Source organism: Acanthochromis polyacanthus, chromosome 14, assembly GCF_021347895.1.
Source record: "Acanthochromis polyacanthus isolate Apoly-LR-REF ecotype Palm Island chromosome 14, KAUST_Apoly_ChrSc, whole genome shotgun sequence".
In the NCBI taxonomy this organism is placed as follows: domain Eukaryota; kingdom Metazoa; phylum Chordata; class Actinopteri; family Pomacentridae; genus Acanthochromis; species Acanthochromis polyacanthus.
In genome coordinates, this window is record NC_067126.1 from 5,813,795 (window position 1) to 5,839,794 (window position 26,000).

The 26,000-nt window shown below is 38.4% G+C and overlaps 1 protein-coding gene across 2 annotated transcripts in view; it reads left to right on the forward strand.

Moving 5' to 3' along the window:
• Positions 1–26,000, forward strand: part of wars2 (tryptophanyl tRNA synthetase 2, mitochondrial) — a 76,192-nt gene that overhangs the window by 39,658 nt on the left and 10,534 nt on the right. For both annotated transcript variants that reach the window (XM_051959134.1, XM_051959135.1), the window contains 2 exons: positions 15,730–15,990; positions 23,796–23,876. In XM_051959134.1, coding sequence (XP_051815094.1) covers positions 15,730–15,990; positions 23,796–23,876 — 342 coding nt within the window. The remainder of the gene's footprint in view (positions 1–15,729; positions 15,991–23,795; positions 23,877–26,000) is intronic.

A 26,000-nucleotide genomic window follows, 5' to 3' on the forward strand; every position in this document is an offset into this window, starting at 1 on the left:
GAGCAGTGAACGGTAAATGTGGCTGTTATACTGAAGATAAATTAACCAAATCTGAGTTATAAATTGTGATAATTCATCATAATCACTTTATTCTACATTTCATTTAACAATTTGCCAAAAATAAACAGATTTATGCTAAACAGAAAAAAAAATGACGTGTTTGTTGTAAAATTTTGCAAGAATTGTTTAATTTTATGACGGTCTTGGACCTTAGCATGTGTGACGTGGAGTTTTATTGCCAAACATAAACAAATAGTGTAAAATTGTCATATTTCACTATTTTCACTTTATTCTGCTCGCCTCATTTGAAAATCTCCCTACAATACGGTACTAATGAACTGAAATAAAACTAGAATTAACAGTTAATAAAAAAATAAAATAAATAAAATGTTAATGAGCTAAAATAATGCTAAAATGGAGCAGTAAAAATTTAATCTGGTGATTATACTGAGATAAATTAACCAAATTTCAGTGTAAAATTGTCATATTTCACTGTTTTCACTTTAATCTACATGCCTTGTTTAGGAATTCCCCTAAAATTAAATGTTAATGAGCTAAAATAAGGCTACAATTAACAGTAAATCTGATGATTATAGTGAGGTAATTTAAGTGTAAAATTGTCATATTTCACTATTATCACAAAAATATTTAAGAATTCCTCTAAAGTGAAGTGTTTTCTCCGACCAGATTCTTTGCTCCACCCTGAGTTTATTGATTATTTTGTTCTGTTTTATGGATCCTTTTCTGTCATTAGTTGCGTTTAGCTGCTCTAAATCGTGACTGAAACTCTTGTTGTCATCCGTCTAGAGTTCGTCCTCTACTTCCTGTCTGCTGTGTGACATCACTTCCTCGGTAGCTTTTCCTTAAGTGCAGCTTTTTATTCGAGAAATAAGCGAAACGGCTGCCCAGGAGAAGCAAATGGGGTGTGAAGAGAAACGACGAGTCCCCTGGCGCTCGTAAGAACAACGGGTCGGACAACAACGCTAAATGCTGCGGTGTAGCGGCTGATGGACGAGCTGGAAGGCTGCAGTCTGTGTTTGGTTAGGAGGAGAGTCTCCAGAGAGGCGGGGAAAGCGTGGCAGCGGTGCTTCATTAGCAGCAGGAATGAAGTGTCGCTGCTCCTTTCTGCTCCTTTTCCAGCCCCACAATGCAGCCGAGGTGTGATGTACGTCAAACCGGCTGCTCTCTCCGAGGCTTTTTCTGGACAAAAGGTGTTTTAAAAGTCGCACAACCTCTGACAGATGCTTTTAATTTGGAGAGGAAAGTTTGTCGGTAATTTAGGACAGAATAGGATGCAGGACTCTAAACATCCATAGAAAACTCTGTGCTACCTGTGGCGTTTCTTCTAGGAAGGGAATCCAAAGAACAATTTGCATTTGTTGGATTTAAAATGCTATGAGATGACATGTTGTGAATTAGCCCTATAGAAGTACAATTGCATTGGACTAAACAGAAAAATGAGCCCTGAGTGGGTAAAAAAAATGTGTGAAAACCAGCAAATCTTTACATATTTTACCAATTAACATCATAATTTTGCAACATTTGAAGCCATGTGTGAATTACCTTGAGCCTGAACCATAAATTTCATAATTTTAGTGTCAGATTCTCTAAAAAACAAACATATTTTACAAATTAAGGTATTTTTTTGAACATTTGAAGCCATATGTCAGTTAACCCAAACAGTGAATTTTTATTAATGTTTGCAGCCCTTTACTGCTTTTCGGGTTGTTGGAAACATATAAAAGAGTGAATTTAATGGAAATAAACTGAAAAATTAATCCACAGTGCATAAAAGATGGGATAAAACATCATATATCTCTGAAAAACAAACAAATGTTCAAATATTTTACTAGGTAGGCTCATAATTTCATCACATTTGAAGCTGTGTGTGAGTTAACTTTAACCCAAACATCAAATTTTGTTGTCATAGTGTTTGGTTGGCATTAAAACAGGCTTCTACTGCCTTCCAGCCTGTTGGAAAGATACAAATAAAAGTGAAATTAATAAAAACTAGAAAAGCACTCGGAGAGCGCATACCTCCGCCATGCCGTTTGTCTGTCTGTGTGTGTCTGTCTGTCTGTCTGTCTGTCTGTCTGTTTGTCTGTTAACAGCATAACTCAAAAAGTCATGGACGGGTTTTCACCAAATTTTTACAGGATGTCCGGAAGAGCAAGAGTAAGAATCGATTAGATTTTGGAGGTGATCCGAATCACCGTCTGGTTCCAGGAATTTTTTTGAAGGCCTGGCGGCCATCTCTCAATTGTCCTTCGACCTTCAAAAAATTCTTGGATCCAGACGGTGATTCGGATCGCCTCCAAAATCTAATCGATTCTTACTCTTGCTCTTCCGGACATCCTGTAAAAATTTGGTGAAAACCCGTCCATGTCTTTTTGAGTTATGCTGTTAACAGACAAACAGACACACAGACAGACAGACAGACAGACAGACAAACAAACTCCGGTAATTACATCACCTCCTGGCGGAGGTAATAAGTAGAAAAATGAGTCCACAGTGAGAAAAAAATGGGGTTTAAACATCATAATTCTCTGAAAAACAAGCAGATCTTGACATATTTTACTAATTAAGCTCATAATTTCTTCACATTTGTAGCCGTGCATGAGTTAACTTGAGCATAAACAGTGAATTTAGTCATTTTAGTTCCAGTTAGTAATAAAATTCTCGTGTTTGCAGCCTTTTACTCCCTTCCAACCTTTTGGCGCTACATAAATACAACTGAATTGAACTGAAAAATGCAAATAAAAAAGTGGTTAAACATCATAATCCTCTGAAAAACAAGCAAATCTTCACGTTTTGCTAATTAAGCTGATGATTTAATAACATTTGGAACCATGTGTAGATGAATTTGAACCTGAACAGTGAATCTTTTCATTTTAGGCTACAGTTAGTATAAAACCTTCATGTTTTCAGTCCTTTCCTGCCTCCCATCCTCCACTGGGCTGGAAACATGGCCGTCCTCTCCTGTGGTCTGTTATTGGCTGGTATCAGTCATGTCAGCTCGGGGCTCCAGGAAACAGGAAGTGACTTCTAATTTGCCTCTCCTAGTCCGAGTGTAGCGACTCGGGTGTCGGTTAAAACCATTAGAGCGGCTGCCGGACCACTGGGGAGTCTCGGGCCTGGGCGAGGAAACCGGGCCTCCCCTTTGAGGACGTTCATTAAGCGCCCTATTTGTTTTCAACTGTCAGAGACGCCCGTTAATCCTCCCTGCCGGCTAATCAACTCTGTCGTATTCCTTCTGATTCTGGAAAACAATCCCACATGTTTGAGGAAAACCTTCGTCCAGCTGATTGCAACTACAGAGTAGCTCCCACAGTGCCTTTCCTGACATTTTTAATTAAAACGTAGCGAGTGTCCGACGATATGCCGCCCCCTGACACTGAGGAAACGACGGCAGTGGAGGTTTCTCGCCATAATTGCATATTGATAAATTTACAACGTGCGTGGAGGTTATTTTTTGCAGCGTCGTGACTTTGTGTTTTTTTTCAGGTATTATTAGCTCTCCTGTCAGTCATCTTGTTTCCTGCAAGTGGAATAAAATGAAACGTGTCCATTGTCAACACAGAGAGCAGGAGGAAGCAGTTTAATGAAACTATTCAGAGAAAACAGGGAGCTTAGATTGGCTTTTCCAGCTGCTGCACATGTTTTTAACCTGAATTTACACTCAGGATGGATGGATGAATAGAGGGTGGATGGATGGGAGGATGGATGGATGGATGGATGGGAGGGTGGATAGATGATGGATGGATGGATGGATGGATGGATGGGAGGGTGGATAGATGATGGATGGATGGATGGATGGATGGATGGATGGATGGGAGGGTGGATAGATGATGGATGGGTGATAGATGGATGATTGATAAATGATAGATTGATGGATGGATGGATGATAGATGGATAGAGGATGGATAGAGGATTGATAGATGATAGATTGATGGATTAATGGATGATTGATAGATGATAGATAGATGGATAGATGATGGATGGATACTTTATTAATCCCAAAGGAAATTCAAGTTTAGTGAGAAAGTGATAAAAACTGCTGCATATAAAGTTGAAAGTGTCATGATAGTCATGAAACTCGCAGATTTTAAACACCAGACAGTAAATATCATCAAACCTGTGTTATATTCAGCATTGAGATGTTAGTCTATGTCCAGACATGAAGAAAGTAAGTCATATTTATTTCAGTGGAATTGCATTTTTCGAGAAAACATGGTTTTCTAGAAGTTTGTCTTTTTAGAAGTTTGGTTAGTTTTTTGATGTTCTGTATTCTTTCCTACTGTAGCTTTAACAGACGTCCTCGAATTACAGCATCTCATTGTTATGTCAGAACTGGTTATGTGGAAGTAGTTGACGAGTGGAGCGGATAAATATGTCATCACTCGGCGCTATAAGACGGCTTAGTTTACATTCACCACCTTGGATTGTGCTACATTCTTAACTTTTTGCCCTTCTTTATGATGCCGAAGTGTAAATCAGACTCTTCTGATGCTTCAAAGAAAAGGAAAGGCATCTCCATGGAGGTGAAATTAGATAGAATGAAATGCTGATGTTGTAAAAACAGTGGAACATATTCTGTTATCTTCTTGTAAAATAATTCATACATGCGTACGTGATTTATGATCTTTCTGAAGAACTGATCGACATTGTGATGGACGTATTAGCTTTGTTCACATTTTCGCCAGATCCGAATTTTCTCGATCCGTAGGAACGTAACTTTATCGTAAGTCTAGGACCTCCTATAGTGCGTTAGAGTCGGTCTTCTGTTGCATATTTACTGAGCATTTTCAAATCGAGTTGATACTTTTGGCATCTGTTAAATCTACAAACTCACTCAAACTTATTGGATTTCTTTTTTAGTACTTGAAGCAGAAGAATGAAAATGTGCAGACTTTCAATACAGTTGCATAAATTCTGCAAATGTTTCAAATTTTTTGCAACTATTGAGACTTTACCTTTTTCTTGGCTTTAGAAAAATTTTCCTCATTGGAGATTTTATCAGTTGTTTAACAGCAGATGTACAAGTTTTCCATTTTTTGACTTTGTCTGATAAACTTTGGACAAAAAAAAATCAGTGAAATATTCAGTGCTGGTCTGTAAAGTTTCACATGGAGGGAAATTTTCAAACTTTTTAGAGGTTTGGTTTGTTTTTCAATGTTCCAGCCTAATGTAGCTTTAATCTGTTTATTGTATTTTGTATGTTTATTACATTAGCGTCAGTCTTTTGTTGAGCACTTTTTTAAATTGAGACGATAGTTTTGGCAGCTGTTGAATCTACAAACTCACTCAAACATACTGGATTTCTTTTCCAGTTCTTGAAGCAGAAGAATGTACTACAAGGTTCAGACTTTCTAAAATCCTGTTACCTACGTTTTTTATGACTGTTTTATCGTCTCTGGACTTTGGAAACATTTTCCTCTGCTGAGATTTTATCGGTCGATGAACTGCAGATGTGCACATTTTCCTTTTTTTAATTTTTTTTTTTACTTTGTCTGATCAGCTTTGAATAAATATTCGAGTTTGATCAGTAAAGTGTGACAGATGTTGTGTAAATAACACCAGAAGGTAACCTGACGCCGTCACTGATGGACTATCAGTAAACCAGAGGAGTCCTTAAACGTTTAGTTTCTAATGAGGCAGGTTACAGCTTCCTGTCTCCAGCAGCTCCTCCTGGTTGTCCCTCCAGGCTGCAGAGGTCTGGTTCCTCCAGAAGCTGCAGCCTGTTAGGGCAGGAGGCCGGCCGTCCTGCCTGGTTATTTTTGGAGCGCCGTCGGGCCCTGTCTGCGGGGAGTGCTGTTTTTGAAGGGCCTCCAGTCCCATTAATCAGCCGGGGGACCCCACGGCGTGAACGGGCCCCGAGCCCTGGCCCGCCACACTGCAGCGTTCTGTTCCTGGACCGCCGCTCTCCTCACAGTGTGAAGCTCAGAGGAACCTCATCAATCTCACCTGTCCCACACGTCAACCGCAGATTTAATCAAACGCTCCTTCTGGGCCTCTGCTGCTGCACCAGGAAAAAACGCCTCCGCCGGACCGCTCACACGTTTCTTCTCGCTCCTTTAGCCCGTCGCTTCCTGTTATATCCTTTATTGTCCGTGCATGTTTTCTCTGTGGTCGTGTGCACTTTGTTTCCAGCTGCGATGCGTTCCCACGTCGGGGGATAAAAGAGGCCGAGCGGCCGGGGGCCGTTTCCCGTCGATGGCCGGCTGAAGTGCAGCTCTGTTGGTCGCCGGCTCTAACAGGTCCCACAGTGGGCCCAAGACAGAGATGGAGAAAGATACGCAGGAATGAGGAGGAACAGTGGACCCAGTGTGTCCCCCGTCCTCAGGCCCAGATCTGGAGCCACAAAGAGCCGATGGTGATTCACAGCGGGGTCGACGGCGGTGGCGGTTTCAGCGACGTGTTGAAGTTGGCGAGGTTCAAAAATAAGAAGGAAAAAAAAGAGGCAGCGACTGTCGTGCTGCTGCTCAGCTCCTCGGTGAGAGAGATGTCAGTGGACCACTCCAGGAACCAGAGGCTCTGAGATGATGTATGAGGCCTGAACAGACCGGAGCTGATCTGAGGACAGAAATGTTCTGTTAGCAAACCAGAACCATCGCTGTGATTAAAAACAAGCAGCCAAACGGTGGACCAGCTGTAGAGTACTGGTCCATGATGGTAGAGGAGCAGCAGTAATAATGGTAATGATAATAATAATTACTCTGCAAAGGAACTTGGTGGAGTTATGTGCTGATCAGTGTACGTCTGTCTGTGCACATCATTACTCATAAACGGACTCACAGATTTGGATGAAATTTTCGTTGAAGGTCAGAAATGGCACAAGGACCAAGTTAGTAGATTTTGACAGTGATGTGGCTTATAGTCTGGATCCATGGATTTGTTAAAGATTTCTCCATCATTGTGAGATAGCATCACCAATGTAACCATGACAACAAGTGAACACTACATCAGCTGATTGTGATCCTAATACAAATCCACCACTGAGGACTTACCAGGACTTATCCTGTGTAAATGATCCAAGGAACAACTGATTAAACTGTGGGGGTGTTTCTGAGTCCCATCGATTCCCGCTGCCCGCTACATATTGAGGTCATGTGATTCGGTATCCGTACATGACGTACACATCCAGAACACACGGCTGTGCTTAGCACAAACTCAGGAAATGAACAGCCTTGACAGTCCTGCTCTCTGAGTGCTTTTTTTTGTGCTTTTATGATAATAATAATAATAATAGTGCTGATGATGATATTTATAATAATAAAATAGTAACAACGATAGTCGTTACATTGATGATAATAGTAATAAAATAGCAATAATAATAATAATAATAATGAATCTCACTGATGAGGGAATTTGTAATCATTTCTTATTCAGATTCATTCATTTATGTATTTATGCTCCATGATACACGAATGCGTCTCATTCATGTGGTTTTCTCTCATTTTGGTCGTTTTGAGTCTCGTTTTAGTCATTTTGTATCGTTTTGCGTCTCAGTTTCACTGTCTTGCATCTCATTTGTGTCATTTAGTTTCTGTGTTTTGCCGTTTAGTGTCTCGCTCTTGTCATTTTGTGTCGTTTTGTGTCTCATTTTGGTCAAGACACGCAGGAATGAGGAGCAACACTGGACCCAGTGTGCCCTCCGTTCTCAGCCTGTGCCTCGTTTTTGTCACTTTGTGTCTTGTTTTTGTCATTTTATTTCTTTTATGTGTCGTTTTGTGTCTTGTTTTTGTCATTTTGTGTCTTGTTTGTGTTGTTTTGTGTCTCAGTTTTGTTGTCTTACGTCTCATTTTTGTCATCTAGTGTCTCTTTTTTGCTCTTTTTTCTTATTTCTGTCATGTCTCATTTTTTCTTTCATGTCTATTTTTTGTCTTTTTGTTTAGTTTCTGTGGCAGTCCAAAGAGACGAAACGGCCACATTTCCATCCCTAAAGCCAGTTAGACAGCATGTATCACATTTTCTAGCCTGAAAAACCTTTTAGTTGAATGAATCTGAGCAACAACAGTCATTTCTTTATCCGGTTAATCAGACTAAAGCCCTGATGATCAGTGGGATCCTTCTTCCTCTATCGTCTCCGAACTTTTCCGACTCTTTGCGGCCTTTTTGTTTTCCTGCCGACGAGGGAACCGCTGCTCGTTTTCTGCTCATATTATGGTCGAACCACGCCGTCGCTGGAGGTGACGAAAGCTTTCCTCGTCTGCCATCTGCTGAAGGCATTACGCTGCATGTGTGTGTGACATTAACGCCAACAGCTAGAAGGTTACATACACTGAAAGGCCATGTTTTCACACTTGCAGCACCTTTCCGGGAATACGTGTTCATTTGTCTGTGTGTGTGGTAACATCCACGGGGACGGCGGTCATGTGAAAACACACACGTATGTTCGCACGTGTTCCCGGTTCCTGCCTACATCAACATGGGTGGAGCGGTGGAGGTGTCCGTCCATGTGAAGCTGACGGCTCACATCAAGGATCAACACCGGAGCAAAGAAAACTGTCAGACGCCCATCAGGAGCAGAAACACAAGCGGATCCGAGCTGCTTTATTAAACAATAGTCTGCCGGAGCTGGTGGAGTTCACAGCTGAACAATGTCGGCTTTCCCACAACTAACCCAAACCCTCCACGGAAACTTTTCTCTCTAAAATCTTCCAGAGTCCTGCAGCGACTGCATGTTGGGAGCTGGAAAATGCTGAATTTATCATTTAAGTCGCCGCAAGAAGCAATGAAATTAAACCCTTTATAAAGAAGAATGTCAAACATGACAAATAACACTTGCATTAATGCAAAAAAAGCAGAATTTCACCTTAAATCTACATATATGCATCCTTTTTGGCAGATTTGTAAAGCGGTTGAAGACTTTGCGAGTTAAATTTTGGCACAGTATGGTTAAAACCATGCAGCTTTTACACCCATAGTGGAAACTAGCATCCTCAGAACCAGCTAGCAGGTTTGAAAGACATGCTAACATTAAAAGAGCATCAAAATTCCACCATTTATCAGAGACAGAAGCTGTAAAAACAGAAAGAGTTGCTTGATTTTCCATTAAAATCGCGAGGGCCGGACAAGAATATCTGAATATTTGGTCATTGTGGTAGTATCTGAATATTAATTTTGAGATCCGAATATTCAGGGTTGAAGCATTTTCAAGACTAGCCAAATTTTCAGATATTTGTTATTAATTGGGACCAAATATCCGGAGCCCAGAAATTGCTATCCGGACCAGCCCTGAAAATCACAATATTTTGATTTTTAAACAAAATGATGTTGGGTTTTTCACAATCACAGAGTCACAATCACAGTCTCACTCTGTGGAAACTTTTCTCTCTGAAATCTTCCGGATTCTTGACACAGCTGAATTTTGGGAAATAGAAAATGCTGAATTCATCATTTAGGTCAGTGCAACAAAAACAAAACAATTAAATTACAAGCTTAAAGAAGAAATACAACGACAAATGCAAAAATAAGTGTAGAATTTCATATATAATCATTCCATTTTGGAAGATTTTTAATGCTGTGCATTTGGATTTTCCACAATTCCGGAGAAAATCTCTCTCCGTTTCAACTTTTCTGTCTTTGAACGAGTGAATTTTAGGAAATGAAGTCAGCTCAAGAAATGACTAAATTGTTGACAGATATATATACTTTCTTGTAGATTTGTAAGACTGTATTGCCCAAATTGAATTTTCTCAAACTGTGTCTAAAATTTTGCACACTGACCAAATGCAACATCTGTTAGCTGTAATCAGCTGAATCGTTCCATCACTTCCTGTAACACAACAGGAAACAGTCAGCGTTCATCAGCTGTTGACGGCAAAACACCTGCAACAGGATCAGTGGACCAGGTGTGGCTTGAAGGGCAAAGCGTAGAATATATCCATCGATTTATGGTACCAGCCATTAATATGTTTAATAAAAAGCATGAAATATGACTATTTTCATGCAGAGCCACATTTCAGCCTCATTTTATGATGGTTTCAGGTCTTTATTCAGGCGTTTATAAAGTTTAGACAGCTCAAAGCTCGATTGATTTATCTAACTATAGTTTTTAAAAAGCCACAAGGTGTCAGTTCACCTCTAAGACGTGAACTCTGCAAGTGTTTCACCAGTGGATGAATGAACTCGCTCAGGTTTAATATAGTCCATAGCTAAGGTCTGCCAGATGATACTGTTTTATTACTGTTGGCGTTGCAGCGCAGTATTCATTACAAACATTAATTGCTTTACAGCGTTTGCTGTCTGCTCTGTCATCAAGCAGACGCTGATTTACTTCCCTGTTTAGCCTACTTTCTGCTCCAGCGGCTACAGACTTTAAAGACGACCAACAGAAACACTGAGGTGTCTGGTGAAGCAGCACGATAACATGGAAAACATCAGACCGCATGAATGAGACGCGAAAGAAATATGAGACACAAAACTATTAAACCAAGAACCAGATGGACACAAAAAGTCAGGAGATACAAAAAGACAAACAAAACTCAAAAAATAACAAAAACAAGACACAAAATGGCAAAAAGAAGAAAAAACTCACCTGAAGAAACATAAAGCAACATCAATGAAACACAAAGCAACAAAAACGAGACAAAGTGACAGAAACAAGACTCAAATTACAATGGTGAGACATAAAACAAGACAAGAAATGACACAAACGAGACACAAAATGATGAAACAAAAACACAAAAGAAAAATACTATATAAACAAGACACAAAATGACAAAAACAAGAAGGTAAAAATAACGAGACATAAAACAAGATATAAAATGAGATTCAAAACAACACAAATGAGGCACCGAGATTCAAACTATAGTAATGAGTAAACAGGACAAAAATTACACAAACGACACCTAAAAGACAAAGACAAGACACAAAACAGCAAAAAGAAGAAAAAACTGACCTAAAGAAACATTAATGAGACACAAAACAATAAAAAACAAGACACAAATTGACACAAACAAGATACAGTGATAAAACCGAAACGCAAAGGACAAATTTGAGAAAAACATGACATACACGAGACACAAAATGACAAAAACAATACAACAAAAGGCAAAAATCAAACAAAATGGTGAAACCAAAACACAAAAGCAAAATAAGACAAAAATCGACAATAACGAGACACAAAACAAGACACTAAATGGCACAAATAACACACAAAAGACAATAATGAGACACAAAATGCTGCAAATGAGAAAAAAAATGTGACGCATAATGCCAAAAAAAAGACAGGCATTTATTTACTTCCTGTTTATTATGCAGGTGTTTGTTTACTTCCTGTTTATTGTGCAGGCTTTTATCTAATTCCTAATTATCATGCAGGTGTTTATTTACTTCCTGTTTATAGTGATAGTGTTTATTTACTTCCTGTTTATCCTGCAGGTGTTTATCTACTTCCTGTTTATCCTGCAGGCATTTATCTACTTCCTGTTTATCCTGCAGGTGTTTATTTACTTCCTGTTTATCCTGCAGGTGTTTATTTACTTCCTGTTTATCCTGCAGGTGTTTATTTACTTGCTGTTTATCCTGCAGGCGTTTATCTACTTCCTGTTTATCCTGCAGGTGTTTATTTACTTCCTGTTGAACTTCCTTGAGTCTAAAGACTCTTTCCTGGTCCGACAGTGACTCTGAGGTGCAGCTTCGTAACGCCGACCCCTGATCGGCTGGTTTCTAGTCAGCCATGACTCTCATTTGACACCTGATTGGCTCAAATGACTCCATTAGCATGTCTGCATGGCTAATGGCTTCCCCTGGGGCCGGGGCAGGAGGGGAACACGGGTTTGGCGTGTCGGCTGGAGGTGAGAACACACATGAGCCAGACTCAGGGCCCAGATGGACCCTGACACCTCTTAAGAGCCCCTCAGCATCAGTGGAGCTGCAGTCAATTACCCCACTGGGTAATGACATCAGCATCCAGCTCCTTCCTGCCCTACATGGTGACTGCTGGGCTGGACGGCCTCGGAGCAGCCGGATCCTTCCCTTAGGGCCGGACGCTGCCGTTATCTGATCCCTCGGTCGGATCGAGTGTTGATACAGCTCAGCAAGCCGTCAAGATAAACGCCTTCTCAGAGAGGAAACCCTCCGAGAGCGTCGGCGTTTATTGATTGGTTGTGATAACCTCGGAGAGCGTGTGATCGTCGCACAGATTTCAGCTGATAACGCAAAAACCTCAGAGGGTTGTGGAGGGAAGTTGCCCAAAGTCATCCACGCATTTCCTACATCCTATCTAGGAACTACTATAGAGTAAACTATGTATGATCCTTGATAAAGTCTCAGAGCAACAGGTAGAGAAAAGATGTATAAAGTAGAAACAGAAATATGTTTTAAGACTTTATAATGGATCTTGATGCATGAAAACATGTCGTATTGCTGTAAAATACATCATAATGCTATAAAATACTTAAACTACAGAATACATGTTAACATAAGAAAAAAACATTTCAGAAAACTGCAAAGTATGTCTTAACACTACAAAGCGCATATAAACCAACTAGAAAATGCGTCTTAATACTAGAAACTACGTCCTAAATCAAGAAAATATGCCTTAACACTACAAAATACGTCTTGCCGCAAGAAAATAAGTCTTAATACCAGAAAATGCGTCTTTAGCGCTCTGAACATTTGTTTGGTTTTCCAAAGTTTAGCAAACCTTCGTACAGCCACGTCAATGCGTCACTGTATACAGAAGCTGTAAAAAGTCATTTTCCCCTTTTATTGATTTTCTACATTGAATTCTGGTCAATTTAATTTGGCTTTTTGACAACAATTTGCAAAAAAGACTCATGTCAAAGGGAAAACTGAATTTTGCTAAATAGTTTAAAAGATGTGATCTTGTTTTCGCTAAAAGGCGCAAAATGACTTGAACAAGACAAAAACCAGCAAAAATTAGTTTTGTGTTTCATTTTGTGTCTCGTTTGTGTTGTTTTTTTGTCTCATTTGTCATTCTATCTTGTTTTTGTTGTTTCTCTTGTTTTTAACTAGTCTGTTTTGTGTCTTGTTATTTTTGGCCTCTTCATCTTTTGTAGTCGTTTTGCGTGTCAGTTTGGTTGTCTTGCGTCTCATTTGTGTTATTTACTGTCTGTGTTTTGTTGTTTTGTGTCTTGTTTTCATCATTTTGTCTCATTTTTTGTGTCTTGTTCTACTCATTTTGTGTCACGTTTTAGTCGTTTTGTGTTTCAATTTGGTTTTCTCGTGTCTTGTTTGGTTTGTATTGTCTGGTTTTTGATGCTTTTTGTCTTTTGTCCAATTTTTTGTTCAGTTTTTAAAGCTCTTATCAGTTATTCTTCCTTTTGGCTTTGAAAAAAACAACAGCTCTTTCAATTTTTAACCATATTTTGGACTAACAGTTCACTACGGTTAGAAGTTGGCTGTATTTTTACAGTACAGTGTCATTTTTCTTGATCGTTTGATTAGTTTTTGGGCCAAAAAGTGTGTGGGGGGGATGTCAATCAGTGCCTTCCACAGCTCTTTCTGCCGTATTGTTCTCCATGTGCTCTGTCCTCTTGGAGTTTAGTAGAACCTGCAGGTCTGATCATTTGATCTCCATCCTTCATCACTTTCATGCCTCTGACTTTGAGCATCAGTCTGATCCTTGTCCTGCCGGGAACTGAATCCTGTAACGTTCATCACCGAGGCGACCAGCACTTCGTCTTCCTGCAGCCCAACATAAACACAGAGTTCCCGTCTGCGTTTCTTGTGTCTTTCTGCTCCGTCGAAGCCCAAATCTACTGTGAAATGTTCTGGTGAAGAAGAAGTTTTCTGGATGCCGCCGTGGTTTCACGTCTCATGGCAGGTGTCGCTCTGTTCGCCCTCTAATTCTATCATGTGGTCCCACAGACGGCGCTTAAAGCTTTTCTCTCAGCAGAGCCAGAAGCAATGAGGCGTTGTGGAAACTGTAAAACAACATTCTCGTTTTAATGTTGGTGATTCCGTCGACGACACGCTGCTATATTTGAAGTATTTCGTGGTTCTGCTGCAGCCTGTCGAGGTATCGGAGGCCTTGAAGCCGGTTGGATGGATGAGAAGTGATATTGTTGGCCACTGAGGTGATGCATTCTTTACTCTGGATGTGTTTGGGAGAGAACAGAGGTGTTAGCCACAAGTTAGCATCTCAGCAATACTAGCGTGACTGCCAGTAGCTTAGCACTGACTCTGCAACGGCTTCTTTCTCCCCTTTTCACCTTCAGCCACACCTTTTCCATTAGACAGATATAGACTGATATAGACAGACCAATATAGACAGTTTATTTGTCCCATTAGGGAAATTCAAGGTGTCCAGTAGCTCACATGTGCTGCATTCAAAATAGATAATGAGACTAATGTACGGAAGAACATAAAATTAACATGCAAATCATTCTAGTTGAAGAAATAGGTGCTAAAAATGTTATTTACAAAATGGTAAAAAAAATATTTGATATTTATAAAAAGAAGCAAAACTGTTGGTGTTTACAAGCAAAAAGAGTTCACAAAATGTTAATATTTATTTTAAAAAGTGCAAGAATGTTGGTATTTGCAAACAAAATGCAAAATTCGTTGGCATTTATAAACAAGAGGTACAAAACTAATGATTTTTACAAAGACAAGGTGCAAAAAATTGTTGATATTCACAAACAAAAAATTGCTCAGTAGTTTAGATTGTTAGTATTTACAAAAAAAGTGCGAAGGCATTTACAAAAAAGTTGAAAATATTATTGCTATTTACAAAAACAGGTGCACAAATTGTTGGTATTTGCAACCAAAATGTGCCCAAAATGTTAATGTTTACTAAAAATGTGCAAAAATTGTTAGTATTTCCAATAGAAAAGAAAAGTTTTTGGTATTTACCAGAAAAATGTGCAAAACCATAGGTATTTACAAAAAAGGTGCAAAAATTGTTAGTATACATTTTAAAAAGTTGCAATAATATTGGTATTTACCAAAAAAAAAGGTGCAATTTTTAGAGGTATTTACAAGAAAAGGTGCAAAAATAGTTGATATTGACAAATCACTTTGGAAATGCCATTTCAGAAAATTGCTGAGGCATTGTTGTCAAATTTTAAGATGTTTTGGACAAATCTTTAAATGTTTTAAGAAAAAAAGTCACTTTGGAAAAGTTTTGAGTCATTTTAGACAACTTTTAGTCATTTGTGTAAATTTTAAGTCATTTTGGACAATTATCCATTTTTTATAAATCTGAGTAACTATGGAATGATTTTGAGTCATTTTAGAGAATTTTAAGTCTTTTTTGTCAAATTTTTAGTCATATTAGACAACTTTTTTTAACCATTCTTCAAAATGGTTAAAAAAAAAAGTTGTCTAGAAAACTTCTGAGTTGTCTTGATTTTGCTGAGTCATTTTAGAAAATTGCTGATTCATTTTTGGCAGATTTGAAGTCATTTTGGACTATTTAACTTTTATGCTTTTTTGAAAAAAAAATAACAGTTGCTTTGGAAAGGTTTTGAGGCGTTTTAGATTTTGGAACCACTTTTGTCAGTTGATCCCACATAAACATATGTCCTATGTCTATTTTATATGCTCAGTTATGTCACCCTTTTTCATGAAGAAGTCTAGTTATGAATGACAGGTTCTCTGACATCACATGTTGGTAAAACATCACATTTAATCTATCAGTTATGAGCCTTTCTTGATCACCAGTAGTTGGTATCATCCCTTTAAAACGTGTATCTGTTGATCCCTGTTAGAACTTCCAGTCAAATCTGAGCCAGTCGTTTCCTCCTTGTCCTCCAGGACCCTCCAGTTATCGGTCGTGTCTTCTCTGGGATCCAGCCCACCGGGGTTCCTCACCTGGGGAACTACCTGGGGGCCCTGGAGAACTGGGTGTCCCTCCAGAACCAGTACTCGTCGGTCCTGTACAGCATCGTGGACCTTCACTCCATCACTCAGCCTCAGGACCCCAAGCTGCTGAGGACCAACGTCCTGGACATGGTGGCCAGTCTGCTGGCCTGTGGCATCGACCCGCAGAGGGCCGTCCTCTTCCAGCAGTCCCAGGTACGTCGTGTTTAGCAAAAAATATGGTCCAAGGAGAAGTTTTCCTGTCGTTAATAGAAGCTAATTAGAAATATACGATGACTAAATGTTCCATTTACACAAACGTATTCCAGGACTGTAACCAGCGATTAGTTTAATTTTTATCTTTTGTGTCTCGTTTTTATCTTTTTTTGGTCTGGTTTGTCACTTTTGTCTTATTTTGTGTCTCGTCTTTATTGTTTCATGTCTCATTTATGTTGTTTCATGTTTCTTTTGGTCATTTATGTCTCCTGTTTGTTTTGCCTCTTGTTTTTGTCATTTTTTTGTTGTTTTGTCTCTCGTTTGTGTCATTTTGTCTTCTTTGTGTCTGGTTTTTGTTGTTTTGTCTTAATAATGTTTTGACTGATTTGTTTTGTTTTGTGTCTCATTTTTGTCGTTTTGTGATCTTATTTTTGTCATTTTCTTCTCATTTCTGTTCTTTTATGTCTTCTTCTTGTCATTTTTGTCTCATTTTACTTGGTTTTTGTTCTATTGTTGTGCTGTTGTGTTTAATACTTGTCGTTTTGTGTCTTCTTGTTGTCATTTTCTGTCTCATTTATGTTTTTTATGTATCTGTAGGTCAGTTATGTATCCTATTTGCTGATTTCTGACTTGTTTTGTCTTGTTTGTGCCATTCTGTATCTCTTTTTTGTGTTTTCGTGTCTTGTTGTTTTTGTCTTGTTTTAGCGTTTTGAGTTTCGTTTGTCATTTTTTCTCCCGTCTGTCGTTTCGTGTCTCGTTTTAGTGTTTTATATCTTCTTTCTTTTTCTCTCATTTTACGTTTTTTTTTTACATTTTGTGTGCTGTTCACATTTCATCTTTCTTTAGCTCCTTTAATGCTGTTTTCCATCTTGTTTTCACCCTGTTGTGTCTCCTTTTAGTAATTTTGTGTTTCGTTTGTGTCTACAGTTTAATAAATACTTCTTTAAAAGCAATTCTTCAGAATAGAATAGAATAGAAATCCTTTACTGTCATTGTACACGGTATACAACGAAATTGGGAGCGCTGCTCCATTTGGTGCTTGGAAAAATATAGACATTACAATAAATAAATAAATAAAAATAGAATAAAATATGATAAAAATACAATAAAATACAGTGAGAAAGAGAATTGCACATACTGATACTGATAAAGTGACTTTGCATATTGTTCTTGGAGGTGAGTGGAGATTCAGTGTGAATGAATATTGCACAAGATTACACGTATGATGTGTGTTCCTAGTGATGTTACTGTGTTCATGTCTTCTTGTTGTTCAGAGCACTGATGGCTCTGGGGAAGAAACTGTCCCTGAGTCTATTTGTTCTTGTTTTCTGTGCTCTGTAGCGCCGACCAGAGGGCAGAAGGTTGAACAGATTGTGACTGGGGTGGGATGGGTCCTTGATGTTTGTAGCTCTGCTGAGATGGTGAGAGCTGGCGATATCGTCCATGGAGGGGAGGGGGCAGCCGGTGATCTTCTGGGTGGCGTTGATCACTCTCTGCAGTGCTCTCCTGTTGGCTGCAGTGCACCCAGCATACCACACTGTGATGCAGTACTCCAGGATGCTCTCAATGGTGGCTCGGTAGAAGGTCAACAGCAGCTTCTCCTCCAGGTGCTTTTTCCTGAGCACTCTCAAGAAGTGGAGTCGCTGCTGGGCCTTCTTCACCACTGCCGTGGTGTTAACAGTCCAGGAGAGGTCATCAGAGATGTGAACACCCAGAAGTTTGAATGAGTGGACCCTTTCAAAGCAGACCCCGTTGATGAGGAGTGGGGCCGGGTCCATGCTGCGTTTGTGGAAGTCCAGGATGAGTTCTTTAGTTTTTGTGGTGTTCAGTGTGAGATTGTTCTCTGAACACCACACTGACAGTCTCTCAACCTCATCTCTGTAGGCCGACTCATCTCCTCCTGAGATGAGCCCGACCACGGTCGTATCATCAGCCAATTTGATGATGGAGTTGGAGAGATGGGCTGGTGTGCAGTTGTGTGTGTACAGTGAGTACAGTAAAGTGTTCAGTACACAACTTTGTAGGGAGCCAGTGCTGAGTGTTATGGTGGGGGAGTGGTGTGAGCCGAGTCTGACAGTTTGTGGGCGGTCTGTTAAAAAGTCTTTTATCCATCTGCAGATGGATGTGGACAGTCCAAGGACAGAGAGTTGTTGACCAGAAAGTCCGGGATGGTGGTATTGAAAGCTGAGCTGTAGTCGATGAAGCGCATCCTCACATAGTTCCCCTGGTGTTCCAGGTGACTCAGCACTTTGTGAAGAGCTATGGCGATGGCGTCCTCAGTGGATCTGTTTGCTCTGTAGGCAAACTGGTACAGGTCGAGTGTGGGGGGCAGTTTGGTTTTGTTGTGCTCTGCCACCAGTTTCTCAAGGCATTTTGTGATTATGGGTGTGAGAGCGACGGGTCGGTAGTCCTTTAGGCTGTCAGCTGATGTCTTTTTCGGAACTGGAATGATTATTGATGATTTTAGGCAGGGAAGGACGGTGGCTTGTGACAGGGATTGATTAAAGATTTTGGTGAAAACCCCAGCCAGCTGGTTGCCACATCCCCTCAGTACCTTTACCAGTACTCCGTCAGGACCAGCAGCTTTCCTGGGGTTTACAGTCCTCAGCACCCGTCTCACTTGGTGTTCATGGAGTGTTAGGATGCTCTTGCAGGGGGCTTGTGGGTTTGGTCTGCATGATGTGGATCTGACAGCTTCAAAGCGGGCAAAGAAACGGTTCAGTTCCTCCGCCAGTGAAGCGTCAGTGTCCACAGACACAGGATTTCTGTCCTTGTACTGTGTGATATGCTGGATGCATTGCCACATCTTCCTGGGGTTATTGTCGGTGAAGTGCTCCTCAGTCCTCTTTTTGTTGGGCTGCCTTGGCCTCTTTGATTCCTCTCTTCATGGTGGCTCTGGTCTCGCTGTACTGAAGCCTTTAAAAAAGGCTGTGAAATCTTGACATTTTACTCTAAATTATTATTTTGTGGGCTGTTAAATTCATTTTTTCTGGCAGAAAATGAACATTTTCTCACTTTGCGGGGCTCCTAAAGTGCTTCAGTCGTGTGTTTTTAATCTAAGCTGGTTTTAACAGCTGGACAGATGTGCTGCTGCCTGCTTCTCCTTCATGTCTGCACATTATTTCACAGTCTGCTTATCTCTGCATCTGTTTATGAATATACTGAGCTTGTGTATGTTTTTTGAGTTTGGCAGAGAGAAAATGGTTTTATTTTGCTGCTGTTTACCTGCTGACCGGCTCCTGAAATGTTTACTTGATTGCTGCTGATGCTTATCTCTGTGGAAACACAAACTGTACACAAACCTGCAGCGACTCGTCACCACATCCCACATTTCTGCTCCTCTAGAGTTTAGGAGTTAACCTGAGGAGTTCAGTCAGTGTGTGTTCCTCTATTTTTACTCCCGTTTAGCTTCATGCCACATATCTGGGCAGCGCTTCCACCCCCATGTCCAACACGTCGGCTCCACATGCACAAATACGAAGACCGCCCAAAGAAAACACTCGACGACTTTTTAAAAAAATGACGAGCCGAGTCTGTGAGGATTAGAAGATGTGCTGAATCGCTGGCTTCGTTTCTGATACGCTGAGTTTTATAGAAGCTCTGAGGAGGAAAGAGAATTTACTGAGCAGCCTTTAGAACGTCTCGTGTTCAGCTTGTTTTGTCTCGTTTTTGTTGTTTTCTGTCTCGGTTTAGTTGTTTTTTCCTCTAATTTCTCTTATTTTATGTCGTCTTGTTGTCATTTAGTGTCTTGTTTTTGTTTTTTTGTGCCCCGCTTTTGACAATTATCTCATTTTATTTTTGTTGTTTTTTTCTAATTTTGTCTCATTTTAGTCGTTTTGTTTCATTTTGTGTTCCTGTTGACCTTTTATGTCTCGTTTTTGTCATCTTATGTCATGTTTTTTTCGTTTTCTGTCTTGTTTGTGACCTTTCACATCTTGGTTGATTCATTGTTGTCTAATTTCTGTCATTTTGTGTCTTGTTTTTATCATTTTGTTTCGTTTTTAATCTTTTTGAGTCTCGTTTTTGAGTCATTCTGTGTTTCGTTTGTGTCGTTTTGCATCTCGTTTTAGTCATTTTGTGTCTCATTTGAGCTGTATTTTTGTCTCGTGTTAGTATTTTGAGTCTCGTATTAATCTTTTTTTTTTTTGTTTTGTGTCTTGTTCTAGTCGGTTTGTGTTAGTTTGTGTCTCATTAGTCATTTTGTCTTGCTTTAGCGTTTTGAGTCTACTCTCAGTTGTTTTGTGTTTCATTTGTGTCGCTTTACATCTTGTTTTAGTTGTTTTGTATTTCAATTTTTGTTGTGTCTAGTTTTTGTCATTTTGTGTCTTGTTTTAGTTATTTTGTGTCTTATTTTTATTTTTGTGTCTTGTTTTTTTTCATTTTGTGTCTTGCTTTAGTTGTTTTGTGTCTTGTTTTTTGTTGTTTTTGTGTCTAGTTTTTTTCATTTTTGTGTCTTGTTTTAGTTGTTTTGTGTCTTGTTTTTTGTTGTTTTATTCCTCATTTTAGTCGTTTTTTCGTCCCGTTTCTTCTCTGACCTCTGAGGATTGGTGTTTCTGCTGAATCTCTGGCATCGTTTCTGATGCTCTGAGTTCTCTGGAAGCACAGAGGAGGACAGTGGGTTCAGTGTGTAGCTGTACACTCTGATAACTTCCTGTCTCTGTGTTGATATGATCTGTAACATCTCTTGTTGTGGTGCGTTCCTGCTGTGCAGCATGAATCAAGGCCTTTACAGATCACTTTTATTGGCCTTCAGACCACATCCATCCCTGTTCCTGCTCTGTCATCCGCATCTGGACTAACGTCATCGTCCTGCATCCACTCTGGATTTCTGTTGGAGTTAATTTAGCAGCATTCATCTCTTCATGCACTCAAACATGTTTTCATTTAATTACAGATGCAGAACAGAAAAGTCACAAACCAGCCGATTAGACATTAAAAGTCAAGGGAGGAATAGTTTTGGGTCATATTTATGTCATTTTGTGTTTAGCTGTTGTTGTTTTGTGTCTGTATCTCATTTTGGTTTTGTCGTTTTTTGTATCATTTATGTTGTTTTGTCTTTCTAGTGTTGTCTTTTTTAATCATTTTGAGCTTCATTCTTGTTGTTTTGTGTCTCATTTGTCTCTTTTTTGTCTGTTTCCTTTCGTTTTGTTGTTGCTTGTGTCATTTCATGTCTGATTTTGTGTCTCGTTTGTGTCATTCTTTTGTCCAGTTTTGTTGTATTTTTCCCTATCTATGTTTTTTTATGTTCCTTTCGGTCTCCTGTTTGCTGTTTTCTGTCTCATTTTCGTCATGCCATGTCTTGATTTATCTTTTGTTACGTTTTTGTTGTTTTGTTTGGTTTTCAGTGTTTTTTGTCACGTTTGTGTCATCTTGTATCTCGCTTTTATTATTTTGCGTGTCATTTTTTCTGTCTTTTTTATATTGTTTGTTATTTTGTCTCGTTTTTGTCTTAATGTTTGTGGTTTTTGATATCTTGGATCTAGTTCATGTTGTTTTGTGACACATTTTTGTCATTTTTTGTGGGGTTTTTTTGTCTTGTTTTGTGATTTTAAATTGAGAAACACAGTCAGAAAAGTTTTATAGCCAGGTAGGTTTTTTATTTTACACACAAGGAATTTGCCTTTTAGTGCACAACGTTAAACAGTAACGCATTGATTCTGATACTGAAGTGTAATCGAGGGACAGTAAGTTATAAAAAACTAATAGAAATGCTTCCAGTGTGCAGAAATGTGCAAATTAATCGCCTCAAAAAATGCAAACTACATAATAGATCATGCAAACAAGTTGAAATGTGCAAAACAATAATAATAACAATAATAGTCCTGTTTAAAACTGTGTGTCTGCATGAACACATGTGTAAACCCTGTTGTCTGCTGCAGCTGTAGTTTATTTCCATAAAGTCCTCGAGTAAAAACAGAGCTTCAATGTTTGAATATTTCTATCTTTAGCAGGGACTACTACACTACAAAGCTCTAATTTAACCACAGCTGATGCAAAATCACAAATTGTTTTATGTCTTTGTCCTCCTAAAACCCGATTTAAGACAGATTTCCTGTTTTTGAAAGTGCTCGTTTTGAAAGTTCTCATCATGCAACGACATAATTTCATCCATATTTCTTGTAGATGCACAAAATAAAATAAGAACATTGAAGAAAGGCAAAGAAAACAGCACATCAGCACAGAGGATGGTTATTATAAACCACCGTTTATCAGGAAACAATGAAGGTAAATCCAGGCGTGTCTGAGCTCACCTGTCCAGTAAAAAGGTGCACAGCAGCAGTTTTCTTCTCTTCCACTTGGAGGCAGTAGGGAGTTACCCTCCTGTTCCTCCTGCCCTCACACTTTTAATCCCTTCATCTGTGTTTGTTTAATCTGCCTGATTTATTTATTTCCTCCCTTTATCTCTCCAGTGCTTGTCTGAGCTTCTGAACATTTATTTATTTATTTTGAAATAACTGGACTGTTTGTTTGTTTGTTTGTTTGTTTGTTTGTTTGTTTGTTTGTTTGTTTGTGTTTTATAGATGTAAATGAGGGTTTGTCAGTGTTGTATCAGGAATTTTTATTATTTTTTCTTATGTAAACATCACTGGATCAGGGTTTTATCAACTGAGCAGCTTTTCAGGTAGAAATATATATGTATATAAAATAATGGGACTGCTCTTGAAGTTATTAAATCCTGAAAAAATTCTTGGATTTTCCAGCCAACTTTGAAGATGGAGAGATTACAGTAAATGTGTTTTTTCTCCATATCTTCTTGCAAATCACTTCTTAAAACACATCTTTTAGGTTTGTTTTATGTGATTATTTTTGTTACATTTTCTGTTACATTCATTGTTTTATGTGATCGATTTTTGTCCTCTAATAGTTTTTAAAATTGTAATTTTTAATTTATTTTTTATTTATTTATTTATCTATTTCTATTTATCTTGTTTTTCTGGTTTTACCTTTTGTTCCTTTTATTTATTTACTTTATTCTCTTTTATGCTTTATTCATTTACCTTATTCTCTTTTACTCTTTATTTATTTACTTTTTAAATGCCTTTATTTATTCTATTTACCTATTTACTTATTTATTTTATTTTTATTTTATTTATTATTCTTCTACATGGTCATTATATTCTCTTAACTTTTATTTCTTATTTTATTTATTTATCATTTCTTTTATTATTTTTACACTCTTTTTGTTTTATTTGTTTATTTTAGTCATTTTCTCTTTATTTACTTTTTAAAATGCCTTTATTTATTTTATTTAATTATTTACTTATTTTTTATTTTATTTTATTTGCTATTCTTCATGGTCATTTTATTTTCTTTTAAACTTTATTAATCTACATTTTTACATATTTTATTTATTTACCATTACTGCTATTATATTCAACCTCGTGTTTAAAGTGTTAGCCTCTTTTTTCTTTTATTTCATCATTTTATTTTCTTTCTCCCTTTATTTGTTTGCTGATTTTATTTATTTACTATTACTGTTTTTAAGGCATGTGTTTAAGGCATTTTTGGTTCAGAATGAGATTACTGAGTGTTAACTCAAGAAAATAATTCACTGACTTGCAATGGAAACATAGTACTTCATTCTTTTATTTAATCTGGTGCTGTAATGTTTTATTTTGAAAATCTTTTACCATGTTTAACTTTAAGTCTACACTTTCTCACTGTGGTTTGATTGAATTTTCTGTTTTGTCCTGTCTGTAAAGCAGATAAAATTATTATTATTACTGTTTTTAATTGCATATATAAACTATAATACCTTCATAGATGTGTTTTTTGATAACTACAGTTTTATTTTGAACTTCCAGGTGTCTGAACACGCTGAACTCTCCTGGATCCTCGGCTGTCTGACCAGCATGCCTCGACTCAGACACCTCCCACAGTGGAAGGTGAGGATTCATAATATCCTGCAGCAGAAACTATCACATGAAACAATGAAACAATTTATCAATAACCAGGTTAGAGGTTATAAAGTCTTTTTTTGCTTTTCCATTCTAGTCCTATTTTAGTTAATTTTATTTCAGTTATATATTCTACAAAGATCTTGTTGCTTTACTACTTTTTAGGGGCTGTATTTCTTTTGGTGTTTCATTTTGTTATTGTGGGCTGCACAGTGGAGTAGTGGTTAGCACTTTCGCCTTGCAGCAAGAAGCTCCCCGGTTCAAATCCCGGGGTGGGCCTGGGATCTTTCTGCATGGAGTTTGCATGTTCTCCCTGTACATGCGTGGGTTTTCTCCGGGCACTCCGGCTTCCTCCCACAGTCCAAAAATATGCTGAGGTTAATTGATAACTCTAAATTGCCCGTAGGTGTGAATGTGAGTGTGATTGTGTGTCTGTATATGTAGCCCTGTGACAGACTGGAGACCTGTCCAGGGTGTCCCCTGCCTTCACCCGAGTCAGCTGGGATAGACTCCAGGCCCCCCTTTTGACCCTACAGAGGATAAAACGGTGTAAAGAGAATGGATGGATTTTGTTATAGTTTTTGATTGTGCAACATCAGGCTCAAGAATTTCTTTCAGTATTAAGAAAGTCTCATCTCTGTCTCATCTCTATCACATATCCATCTCATCTCTATCTCAGCTCTGTCTTTCTCTATCTCATCTCTATCCACATCTCATCTCTATCTCATCACTACCTCTATCTCATCTCTATCTCATGTCTATCTCATCACTATTTCATCTCTCTTCACTATCTGTCATCTCTATCTCATCTCTATCCTTGTCTCATCTCTCTCATCACTATCTCATCACTATATCATGCCTATCTCATCGCTACCTCTATCTCATCTCAATGTCACCTCTGTCTCATGTCTATCTCACCACTATCTCATCTCTCTTCACTATCTCTGTCATCGCTATCTAAGCTCTATCCTCATCTCACCACTATGCCATCACGATCTCTGTCTCAACATCATCTCCATCTCATGTCTATCACATCTCATCTCCATCTCCTCATTATCTTTATCTCATGTCTATCTAATCTCTAATTTTTGTCTCATCTCTGTCTCTACTTCATCATATCTCTATTTCATCTCTTTCTCCTCTCGTGTATCTCATCTCCGTCCCATCTCTATCTCTGTCTCATCTCATCTTTGTCTCCATCTCTATCTCATCTCTATCCAAATTCTATCTAATCTCTGTCTCTTCTCATCTTTGTCTCTGTCTCTATCTCATCTCTATCTTATCTCTATCCCAACTCTATCTGCCTCTATCTTAACTTTATCTCATCTTTATCTCTGTTTCTATCTTGTCTTTGTCCCATCTCTATCTTTGCCTGTCTCATCTAACTTCTATCTAATCTGTCTCTTCTCATGTCTTTCTTATCACTATCTTATCTGTCTTATCTCTGTCTCTCTTTATTGTATCTCTCTCTGTTTTATCTCTAACTCATTGTTATCTCTGCCTTACTTCTATCTCATCTCTATTTCTGTTTCATCTCTCTTTCTGTCTCATCTCATATTATGTTATCTCATTCATTTAAATTTGGTCTTATTATAGATTATTATCTGTTATTTAAAAACATCTTGGTGTTCATTTTTCAAAATGAATCTAACACTGCAATTTTGTAATGTCCCTTATTGGTGATTTATTTGTCATTTAATAACAAAAGCAAGCAAATAATAAAAAATAACACCATGAAGTCTCACTGTTTAGCATCTATAAATAAAATGAATTAAACTTCTACTCTTTTTCAGTCAGAGTTTATTTGACTGTATTCAGGACAAGACAATGTTTATTTATTCACCAATAAACAGTAAAATAACACATTTTTACAGTAATTATATGTTTAATTCCTTCTCTGTTGGATGCACAAACTAAAAAAACTTTACAGAACAAATATAACGGCAGTGTATTAAATTCCTTCTTTGATCATTCCTGCAGATCCAGTTTGTGCTGAGCTCAAATAAAGCGTCTGCAGTTATAAATCACTCATGCAGATAAAAATAATCTTTCATCCGTATCGTATGGACTGTCATTAAGTCAGCGCTGCGCCAAATAGGATTTTAATTGGCT